This window comes from Rhinopithecus roxellana, chromosome 2, assembly GCF_007565055.1.
Source record: "Rhinopithecus roxellana isolate Shanxi Qingling chromosome 2, ASM756505v1, whole genome shotgun sequence".
NCBI lineage: Eukaryota > Metazoa > Chordata > Mammalia > Primates > Cercopithecidae > Rhinopithecus > Rhinopithecus roxellana.
In genome coordinates, this window is record NC_044550.1 from 170,360,850 (window position 1) to 170,372,916 (window position 12,067).

Sequence of the window (12,067 nt, forward strand, 5' to 3'; positions counted from 1 at the left end):
CTTGGCTGTGTGACCTTCAGCCAATGTTCTTAACCCATCTGTGCCTTGTTTTGTCCATGAAATGGAAAAAATCAATATTCTGTAGGGTATCTTTTCCCCAAATTTTAAGACTTTATGCATTAGTCATTATGAAAGTGTTTAAAATACTAGACAAATGCAAATATTATTATCCTCTTAAAAATTGCTGATAAAAGCCCTGAGAACTTCCTCCTTTCTGTTCAGTCCTCACACTGGATTTTACTTTGTTGTGTTGACACTTGAGGTGGACTCTCAATACAACACAGTAGCATTTTGAAGCTGGGGACATATTATCCAGGAAGGATTGACATTGGTTTGCATTCCAGTGTTTCAGAAGAATGACGATTGAGTTATATATTTTGTATCCTATCTAGTTCAGGATCTGCTATCTGAGGATCATGGATGCAGCCTCCCAGCTACTCCACAGTCCATTTCTGACCTGAAATCTCTGGCAACAGCCTTGTTGGAAACAATCCACGAGAAAAACATGGTCATTCAGCACCAGAGGCAAACCAACAAGTAGGTGGCCTAACTCTTGGGTTGGGGTGTGGGCGCGAAGGAAGTGGGACAAGGCTACCAGAAGTGAATGTCAACCAGGTGGAACCACGGACCTGTAGGAAAGGTGAGATCCCTCAAATCAAGAAGGAAACTTACTAAACTAGAATGGTGCTTCTGCTTTATATCAGCATCTTGGCTATCAGCTGGAGCCAAGCAAGGAAAGAGTACCAGCCACATTGAATGCTTACTCGAGGAGCTACGCCCTGAGTAGTATGTATTTCCTGGGTGAGTTCCATAAAATAATTGCCTGGGTGACTTGACCCACCTCTCCTCCAGCTCTTCTTTTAGGGGAGAAACTGCCTCAGTGCCATTTGAAACTCCCAGCATGACCTTGAGGGTCTTTGAATGGCAGAAACCGCCCAAGCATCAACTTCCGTAGGCTGCTGGACCTAGAAAAGAATCTCATGTCACTCTTCCAGATCAGCAAAAAAGATGGTGAAAAGGCAGGGTAATTAAAATGGAACGTCTTATTTGGTTTTTATAGCATGTTGACTATATTATGTAAAACCAAGCAGGTTAAAGTAGCCATTAGAGATGACAGAGGCAATATCGAGAGTGTTCAGAGAATGGTGAATAAACAATAAATTAAAGTAGCAAATACTACACATGGTGTTGGCTTCGTGGGCATGCAACCTGTGCTCAGAAGGACCCCACGTTAGGTCTGATCCTCCACTGTCACCATCTTGGAATTCTTAGTCATTTTTTTTTTAACAAGAGGGCCCCACATTTTTATTTTGCACTGGACCCTGCAAATTATGTAGCTGGTCCTGCTTGCAAGACAGATATTCACCCGGAACCAAAATGCAAGTGTGAGAGAACTGAGCGGGGCCTGGAAGGCCAGGCTTCAAGTGACAAAGGGAGGGACCAGAGAATCCGGGGCCTGACGAACGCAGGGGCATGGGAGAGAGGCAAGTGGAAAATGACTGAAAGTATTATAAAAACAAAATAGAAAAAGAGAAGCTGGAGTGAAGGGAAGATCGCACCAGAGATGAAGATGTATATGGAAGAAAGCAGAGAGCAGCAAAGGGAAGCAGGGCAATCTCGAAGGGATGACAAGGGTAACTTATTGACAGGAGAAGGTTTAAATGTTCTTGAAAAAATGAAATCTTAACCAAGTAATGAAAAGCCAGATGCTGAAATGCAGATGCTTCTCAGGGGAGGAAGAAGGAATGGGCATCCCCCACAGCACGAAATGTCCTCCATGAGCTGGCTTCGTCGTTCCCTCTCTACAGAACACCTCATCTTTCAAGCCTTCTCAGGTCTTCTAAACCCTGGTCCATTCTCAGCAGGTGACCTCAGTTCCTTATTCACTGAGAAAACGGGGCTTCTCACCCTGAGCCCCTCAGCTTGCAGCTGCCCCGAAACCAGTGTCTCCCCATGTTCTGCTCACTCCTGTCTCCAGGAAGTACACCAGCCGCCATCTTGTTGGTCCCTGGGATCTTTTCTCTTCTGGGCCTCTGCTGCTCTGGGACCTCCTCTCTCACCCTCTTCAACCTCTTCCCTTCCTCTGGCTTTTGCCTCTTTGCCCCGAGCCCCCAAAGCCTTTCCTCAATCCTGCTGCCTTCTCAAAAATACCACCAGCCTGGAATGTTTGTGAAGAAGGCCTCCTCTCCTTCCTCAACAGCCACCCTGTCTAAATGTATTCTGGGAGGTCACTTATGTTGGAATTGCTAGGGTGCAGTGGCTGGGGGGTGGGGACACTTGTTTATAAATGCAGAATCGGAGATTTGTGGGAGGGAAGGTTAGAATTCTGGATTTTATAAGTCGCGGATGAGTCCATGCACAGGAAAGAAAGATAACCTTGGCTTTAATGCCTCCCAAGACCTCTTCCTACATTTCCCACGGCATTCTTTCTTTGCAGGTCACCAGTATCCCCAAACTCCACCTTTGAGTCTCTTTCTTCTCTAATTCTTCACATTGAGATTTTCATCTTGAAATCCAAGTAAGATGGATTTCAAGCGGGAAACTCCAGCCTTCTCCATTGTCTCATTTCCTTTTCCCACCTCTTCCCCTGACCCCTCACCCCAGACCCACTCCATCTTTTTTCTCTGTCTTTGGTGCTTTTTCCCCTACCTGGGAGACCTCATTCCCTGTCTCTGTCTTTGCCTCTCATTCTCTGCAGACTCTTCTCAAATCTCTTATCCCCACCACCCCGTCAAGAGCAAGACCAAGACCCACATTTTCCAACTTCTGGTTGATGGTTTCTCCGGATATTCTTTCAGCTCCTCAAATTCTGTCAGTCAACATCCATCCTAGTATGTTTCACAAATGCTTATGCCCTTTGACCATCACTTCTTCCCCGGGGAGACCCTCCCACAGCTCCATCCTCAGACCCCAACCCTACCTCCCCCCGCCTAACCCACCTTCCTGCTACAGTTCTGAGCACACCACTAGCCTTCCCTGCAAAGCAGGCTGAGTCCCCTGCCAAAGGCAGCATCCACAGGCTGTTGGCCTGACATGCCTCTGCAGAGGATTCCAGCCTCCTCTGACAGATTGGTTCCCTAATGTGTTCCTAACCATACCCACTGCAAACATGCCCATTCCCCAGGTTCATAGCACTCTCTCCCTCCACTGAGAAAGACTGACATTTTCATTTGCCCATGTTTATTTTTGTTTCCATGTACTTTTTCATGTTTATTTTTAAATAATTTTTGAACCCTCCTCTGGATTTGTTTAATTATTTATTTATGACAGGGTCTTGCTCTGTTGCCCAGGCTGGAGTGCAGTGGCACAATCTTGGCTCACTGCAACCTCCACCTCCTGGGTTCAAGCGATTCTTGTGCCTCAGCCACGCCTGACTAATTTTTTGTATTTTTTTAGTAGAGAGACGGTTTCACCATGTTGCCCAGGCTAGTCTCAAACTCTTGACCTGACGTGGTCCGCCCACCTCAGCCTCCCAAAGTGCTGGGATTACAGGCGTGAGCCACCATGCCTTGCCTCTGTGGTTTTAATTTAATATTAATTTAAGGTTAAACAGCAATGTATTTCCAGACTACTCCCAGCTACCTTAATCCCCTTCCTGGAAGAAACGTCCATTCCTTATTTGTTATGTATCCTTCCAAAGGATGCATAGACAGTATAAGCAAATGCACACTACATTTATGTATATAAACATACTCATATATTTACATAGATATACTGTCTTTTTTTTTTTTTTTTTACAAATGGTAACTGGTATTCATTTTTTTAAAAGCTTTCTTTTTTCATTGTTCTGCACCTTGCTTTTTTTTTGCCCCTGTAATAATGGATCTTGGAGATTGCTTTATATCAGTACGTAAGTTGCCTAATGTGCCATCTTTAATACTTAGAAGGTCCTCTGTTTCATACTTTTCATAAATGTTTTATTTGGGGGCGTGTAAAGAAACTAATTATACTACAAATGGAATGAGGGCTGAGAATAGAATGTGACTTTGGTCTCTGTGCGTTCTCCCCCTTGATTTAGCCTTGTGTAACTGAAATAATAAAATAGCTTTTGGAATACACTGGAAACTACCTTGGTCTCTGTGTGCATGCCCCAGTTGCAATCTTAGAAAAAAATAATTAATTAATTTAAAAAAGAAAAGAAATGGCTTTATTTTGCTGGAGCATTATACATAGCAGTAAAGGTGTTCCTTCCTGACAGCGTGTGCTCCCCTGCTGGTTTTCCACTACCTGACAGTTACCACCCTCGAGAGGCTCCAACCGGAGCCGTCTCGAAGAATTGATGAAGAAACCTAGGACTTTACATCTTGAGCGACGTTCAATTAATAGGCAATTTGCTTGAGCTACTTCTTGCCAGCAAGTTGGCAGTTACCTGGTGATCGAGAAAGAACAGATGTGAGGTTCATTTCTCTTTCAAACCGGGTGGCAAAGCATTTGTGGATGAGGCGGTTGTTCAAGGGCTCTTTCACTGTGCACCACATTTAGTTTTCCAGGCCTTCCCTCCAGGCCCATGCCTTGCCGTGGTGGGGAGGTGGTGGTGAATATATGAGGACATATTGGCCTTTTGCTATCCTTCCTGCTATGCCTGAAACCGTTTCCTCTTCTCTTTCCCTGGCCAATGGTGAATGAGCTTGGAAGTTCAGCATCTTGGGGAGCAAAAGCAAGAGGGTGTCATGGATCAGAGCAGAGATGCCAAAGGAGGCCACTTGGGGTGGGAGGAGGCAGGGGCATCTCCAGGTGTGTAGAGACACAGTTACCTGCTTCCCCTTTAGAGTCAGACTTTCCTTAAAGACCCTCACTCAGGTATTCCTGCTGTCTGTGTTGTCCAGAGAGCAAGCACAGTAATGCAGTTCCTGTGTGAGTTCTGTCTTCACAGACTCCTTATCCCACCTTCAATGATGTCATTACTATCTAAAACCACTGCAGGGAAGCCATCTGGAGGCCTGGCGTCCTGAGAGATTTCCCTAGACTACTAGGCAGATATATGCTGAAATCTACCCCAAAACAACCCATAACTAAATAAAATCTTTAAGACTTTAAAATCTCCCTCATCCTGCAATAAAAACGAAAAACAAAAAACCCCAAACCTCTCCCAAGTTTGAGTTTGCCTCTAGCTACTGCCGTTTATCTCCTGCTTTTCCCTGCTAAGCTACTTGAAGAGCCGGCTATATTCACTTTTCCCAGAGTCTGCTTCTGTCTCAGCCCAGTCCCTTGGACTGTGGATTTCATCCCCTCTACTGTCCTGAAACATTCCTCCTTCAAGTGTCAGGCACATCTTCTAAGCCGCCTCTTCTCAACTCCCATCCGGCGTGACCACTTTCTAGAATAAGACAATATTGACCGCGCTGCTCATCTGCACCCCTCTCAACTTGGCTTCCAAGGTGACACATTGTCCTGGCTCTCCTCTGCCCCCTCCACTGTTCTTTCCGACTTCACACCCTCTGGTGGTGAGCTACTGACTCCGCTCCCCCAGCCTGCACTCTCAGATCTTTAGCTTTCTTCCTGTATCCAGTGTGTCTGCACAGATCTCCCACAAGCATCTCAAGCTCATCTACCTCCTCATTATTGCCCCATTCCTGTAGCACCCCTGCATCCCCACTGGCTTGACCTGGACCATATCGATCCCACCTGGACGATGCCCTTCTAACTGATCTTTCTGCTTCTACTCACACTCCTTCCACTCCATTCTCAACTTGGCATCAAGAATACTTTGCCTAAACTTCCTCATGCTGCTTCCTTGCTTAAAACCCTTCACTGTGCTGGGCACAGTGGCTCACACCTGTAATCCTAGCACTTTGGGATGCCGAGGCAGGCAGATTGCCTGGGCTCAGGAATTAGAAACCAGCCTGGGCAACATGGTGAAACCCCGTCTCTACTAAAATACAAAAAAAAGTTAGCCGGGTGTGGCAGCGTACACTTGTAGTCCCAGCTACTTGGGAGGCTGAGGCAGCAGAATTGCTTGAACTCATGAGGCAGAGGTTGCAGTCAGTTGATATCACGCCACTGCACTCCAGCTGGGCAACAGAGTGAGACTCCGTATCTTAAAAAACAAAACAAAACAACAACGAAAAACCTCTTCACTCTCTCCCCATTGCCAATATAGAAAAGTCTGAATGCTGTCAATATGGCAGGTAGGTCATTCATGGTCTGGGTTCCTACTGGTCTCTCTCGATTCATCTTCCACTTAGCTCTTCATTTCTGCTGTACAGTTTTAATAAGCATGTGTGTATTTTCAAGCCCATGTTTTTGCCTGGCCCCTTTGCTCACTAGCTGTGTAAGCCTGAGTGAATTAAGTGACCTTTCTGAGTCTCAGTTTTCTTATCTACAAAATAAGGCTAACAAGAGCTGACACATCAGTTGTTGCAGGACACCAAGGGAGTGTGTGTGCATACCTGGTATACAGCAAGTGATTAACAAATACCAGCTGTTATTAAAGCCTTCCACTGCACCGTCCATGTATGTTTTTGTGTGTATGCATCAGTCAGTCTCCCACCAGACGCTTAGTCTCTCAAATGCAGGGACAGGGTCTCCTTCTCCTCATTATCCCCTACAGCCCGTAGCACAGTGCTTTACAGAGCTGGATCTCGGGAATTGTTTGTTGAATTGGTCGAACTAAATTTAATGGACTCAGCTCCTGCTGTTCTCTCCACCTATCCATGCTGCTGGCTACTAAGACGTAAATAGCCCCTCTTCTCTCCCTGGGCTGCGTCACACCAGGTTCAGTGGGCTCCCTGCCACATTCTTTCAGTGTGAAGCTAGCAGAGATCCTCTTTGCCATTTGAAGCATTGTGGCTTGTATTTTGCAAGGCAGCTGCAGCCACATCCATGTTTCAACATGACCAGTTTTTAAGGAGCACTTCATGCAGACATGAGAAAGAATGTGCCAGGGTTGGTTTTAAAGTGCCATTATAGGGTATTGGTTAAGAACATGTGCTTCAGAAGCAAGTCCAGGCTTACCTTCCAATACAGTCTCACCACCAGCTGAGTCTTGCTTATGGTTTTGGTCAAGTTAACTAACTTCTGTTCCTCACCTTCCTAGTGGGAAGAGGGGAGTATGGTGGATGAGATTGCTGGGGGCTGGAGAAAGACAGAACTTTGAGATAAACTGTGCATCCTTGGGCAAGTTGCTTAACCTCTGTGTTCCTTAAAGTCCACGTGTAAAAGGAGTATAACAATACCATGCATACCACAGGGTTTTTGTCAGGTTAGATGAGGTAACACGGATGAGGTGAGTGTTCAGCATGGCCTCTGATGTGTGTTAAGGACTCAGGAAAGATTAGTTGTTTGTGTTAACAGTGACACAGTTGATATTGTTGTCGGTGGTACTATTGTTATTATTTCTACTGTCGTAACTTCTACTGAGTCCATTTTACTACCTCCAGCCCTGCATCAGACGCTGATAAGAGTCAGGTCAGAGAAGAAAGCACTGACAAACTTAGGCAGGAGCCCTGAAAGTAGATTGCTGGGGACACCAGGACATTCACTCCGTTCCATTTCTGAGAGAAGCGGCTGTGTTATCCTGAAACATCAGAAAGAATATAACCCAGTGTCTCTTCACCACACCTTCAAATGCTGCTCAGACGGCATCCCTCCACCTCCACAGAAGAGTTAAGCCTTATCTTTTGTTTCCAAGAAGCAGCCACCTACAGATGATCTGATCTCGTTAAGAAACAGGCATCAACTTGAACACTGTTGTGATTGCATCTCAAACTCATCAGCTGGTAAAAAGGGAGCTTGGATCAGAAGGTCTGAGCAAAATATGGAAAGTGAGATTACAAAGGATAGCGCCTATTGAAGGGTCAGGGACATGAAAGCAAAAGAGACCCAACAAATGGAATGAAAGTGGAAAGTAATTGATGAAGACTATGCATAATTTTAAGACTTAGGGAAAAGAAGAAAAGAAAAGCTCTAAGTACCTAGATGGAAGAAAACCACATAGAGTAATTCCTGAGTTTTCTGTGAACTCAAAGGGAATATTAATTAAGATGATACAAGTCAATTCAGGTAAAACAAGGATGAATCCACAGCCATATGTATGTGCAGATATATACATATTCATGTCTCTGTGTGTATGTGGGTGTGTGTAGCTATCTCTGGAATATAAAGAGAGATAGGAGAATAATTCTAGTGTTCTGATTTATCTTGCTGAAAGGAATTGAAACTTTGCTATTAAGGTGATTTCCACATTATTTTAGCACAGCAGTGCCAAGAAAATCCCCCAAATAAAATAAAGACTGGTTTTTCAATTTCCAGCCCAATGGGAAGTGATTCAAGTTTTAGAGGACTATTAAATCATTTCCCAACTATATTTGATTTTTTATAGAGTGATGTGGGAGTATGTATGCCCCCATGTCTATCCATGCATGTAGTGAGAGTTTGGCTTCCAAGTAAGCATTATGGTCTTTTCAAATACACACATTCTAGAATTTATATATCTTAGTGACCAGAATGGTCAGCTTGGAAAACAATGTAATTATTCTAATGATTCTGCAATTACTGAAAACTCTTTTGAAATATCTCTTTTCATTCTTCCCATAGCTAATTATGAGTCATGAAAAAAGAAAGGTATTTATTTAATCAAATATATTTATCAAATACTTCCCATGTATCAGGTATTGTGCTAAATATCAAGAATGTGGACATCAGTAAGACATGGGTCTAAGAAGGCTGATGGTATTATTTATTGACTCAAACCAACATTACCAAGCGTGTCCATCCATCTTATTTTTCAGACCTGGTTGTTTCCAAAAATCAGATTCACCCTCAAAGAATCAAGGTGTGATACTATTAAGGGATTAAGGGTATTCAAAATTTATTGTCTTCTTTGCAATGAGCATTTCTTAAATAGAGATTCCATCAAATGATTTGGGCAGCGGTGGAGTCATCATTTAGCTTCCCAGGAAAACTACCTTTTGGGAGAGGGCTCACTTTCATGGTATTTGAGTATTGTTTTTAATCATTCATGTACTTTCTATTTGCCTATGCACTTGCAATAGAGCACATATTATTTACACACACATACGTTACAAATGCTCTGTTTTTAGCATATATCATAAATCTCCAAACTTTTCTACTAGGGCACCAGTGGGATTTCCAGGGCTGCGGGCTGACAGGAGGCTTAAAAATCGACTGTCATCTTCTCCCCTTTTTTCAGAATCCTAGGGAATCGAGTGGCTGAGCTGGAAAAAAAATTAAGAACTCTGGAAGTTTCTGGTTTGTGGAGTCTTCCAGGTAAACAGAACTTCATGAAAACTATTTTCCTTTTTTAAGAAATGAAACTCCCACATAATTTACAAGAATCTTCTACCTTTTTAAAGTCCTTTTATTCTACCTTATTTAAACTAGATCATTGCTGAAAACATCTACAAGTGTTCTAAATTTAGAAACTACATGGCAGGCTGGGGGTAGAATCAGAAAAATGCAATAAATATTCAGGGTCTCATCTGTGGAACTGTGAAGTTTAGCAAACCTGAATTCTGAAATTGTCACTGTGTCTATATTTTTTTTAACTTTTGTGAATGTAGTCAATTGCTTCTTTTCTTTTAATCTGTAGATATCCTATAAAGATTTATTCAATTTGTTCAATTTAATTATCAGCCCTAAAAGTTAATATAAGAACTTAATAAAGATTTGTGCAATTTAATCACCAGTCCTAAAATTGAATCTAAGAACATACAAAGATTTGTCCAATTTAATCCCCAGTACTAAAAATGAATATAAAAACCAACAATTTTTCTAACCCAAAATGTACTCCACCACCTCCTTCTCTTCCCTTCCCCCATCCTGTTTTTACTTAGTCTGAAAATCTGAATTTCCTGTGATTTTTTTTTCCATTTGTACACTGTATTTGGAAGCTCTGGTGTTCTACTTTAATTAGCTGTATTTTTCCCACTTGTCTTGGTAAAATACTCCTTTTGTGAGACCCCAGTCAGCCATTCCCCGTTGACTTTTTACTCTTCAGAAACTTGTATTTACCATTTCCACCATCTCCCCTTTCCCTGGAAACCATGTTGTACCTCTAGTTTTAGTTACTTAACCTTCCGCACAAACCAGTCTCCTTCATCCTTGAATGATATGGGTGCTTCCCTGGAATGGACGATCAGTAAAAGTCAGCACAGGGAGGCAGGTGGACAACAACACATTTTCTGAAATGTAAACCTGAATCGCTGCCTTAGGTTGCCTGGATGTGTGTTTCAAGAATTGGAATTTTTAGCAGTGATTCCTTGAATTTGATGTCAAAAGACCTAACAGAACTAATTACTGCCGGGTACAGTCCTGGGGATTTGAATGATCCATTTCTGCACAAGAATCTTTTGATGCTGTTAAAGCCTCATCTTCTAGGAAGGCCTTTCTTTTATTGCATTGAATTTCAACACAGTTGGGCAAATTGATCATGTATTTGTACAGTGAGTTTGCCATGTCTGTCCGTGTATGGGGGTTTTGATTTTTTTTTTCTCAAAATGACTCGGTGAAATTTCTCACTGTTTCATTTCTACAATTTATATTAAAAGATGGAAGTTACTTGAGTGAACAGATGCCAAGAATTTTCTGTGGTTTTGTTTGGTCTAGGTACAACTTCAAATGGCTATTATGCAATAACAACTATTTCCTTTTTTCCTTTTGCTGCCTGAAGGCCTGAGCTACAATGTTTCAGTAGGATTTGGGAGTATGTTCTGTTTAAAATATCTTGTTTTTGTGGCTAACATCAGCAGTGCATTATGTCATCCCTGCATGTAAATAAGTAGAAATGCATTATCTACCTTTCCTTGAACTTTTCTGATTAGAATAGTCAATTGAAATAGAGAATTCAATTAGTACAAAACAAATATTAAAGGATGAAATTAGCTTTGGGGACTTGGCTGAATGAATTTTATGCTGTGGCCCTGTTTGTTCTAATCTCTGGTCTCCACATAGATACAAAATGGGAGGACAGGAAAGAGTGGCAGCTCCCCATATCCGATACAGTTTATGTCATGGCAATAGCATTGACCTTCTGCAGTGGTGAAGGATGTTATGATGAAGAAACATGTTATGATATTTTCAAACTATGTTGAAAGTAGAGGGAAAAAGAGCCTCTTCTAGTATAAATCAGATCAGTCTGTTCTGTCTGCTCATTGTTTTTTGTGACTCCATTTAAACTACTGAATGGTGGAATAAGACACAATACATTCTTTTTCTCTTCCTCCTCCTCCTCCTCCTCCTTCTCCTCGCCCTCCTCTTCCTCTTCTTTCTTTCCCAAAGTAGGAGTCAAATCATAGTGTTTAGCCAACTGGAGAGCAGAGTTCCAATGACATCAAAGAATTGCCAACTCTCTCTCATTTCCAACACCTGGGAAGAATCAGTGTCTCTTCCAGTAACAGCCCACCAATGTGTTGTTACCCTTTTGAGCATTGACTTTGTGAATTCAGTTCTGTACCAGGCATTCTAGACATGCTTATCGCCCCCTCCAAGAATCTATGGTCCACTTAGGGAAGCAAGATGAAGATACATCAAGCAGTGAGAGGAAAGTAAGAAGTGGCCTATAATTCAATACTAAATTAATGATAAGGATTTTGTGTGTGTGTGTGTGTGTGTGCAAGGGCTAGGGCTAGGGTGGTGCAATAGTGTAAAGAAGTATGGAGGATGTCAGCAGTCGTAGCAGGCTTCCCTTCAATGGTAGTGTCTATGGGCAGCCAGCCCTGAGCCAGTGAAGTGTGTGGGCCTAAACGTAACCCAGCTCCACTGATGATATAAGACATCCATTTTCCCCTTTTCCGCAACAGGGGGAAAGGACACCATACTGTTCAGCGACCCCACTCTTCCTAGTGGACAGAGGTCGAGATCCCCACTGCTGAAGTTTGTCGAGAAGCCCACTGAGAACAAAGCAGATCCCAAGGATGGTAAGTACGCCTCAATTTCTCCATCTTTACCTGGACTGTGCCTGCCACAGAGGAGTGGCTCAATGAACGTCGGTCTCTTCCGCTTCCCCTTCCTGCTGCTGCTTTGGCATCATTGGGATATTCCTCAGATTTCCTCTTGTTCCTTCTGTGGGTTCATGTTGTTGGGAGGTTTTAACTGCAGCATGCAGGCC

General features: G+C 43.0%; 1 protein-coding gene across 3 annotated transcripts in view; it reads left to right on the forward strand.

Moving 5' to 3' along the window:
* CCDC149 (coiled-coil domain containing 149) overlaps positions 1–12,067 on the forward strand; it is a 108,194-nt gene that overhangs the window by 82,085 nt on the left and 14,042 nt on the right. For all 3 annotated transcript variants that reach the window (XM_010362987.2, XM_030924235.1, XM_030924230.1), the window contains 3 exons: positions 393–537; positions 9,152–9,228; positions 11,760–11,876. In XM_010362987.2, coding sequence (XP_010361289.2) covers positions 393–537; positions 9,152–9,228; positions 11,760–11,876 — 339 coding nt within the window. The remainder of the gene's footprint in view (positions 1–392; positions 538–9,151; positions 9,229–11,759; positions 11,877–12,067) is intronic.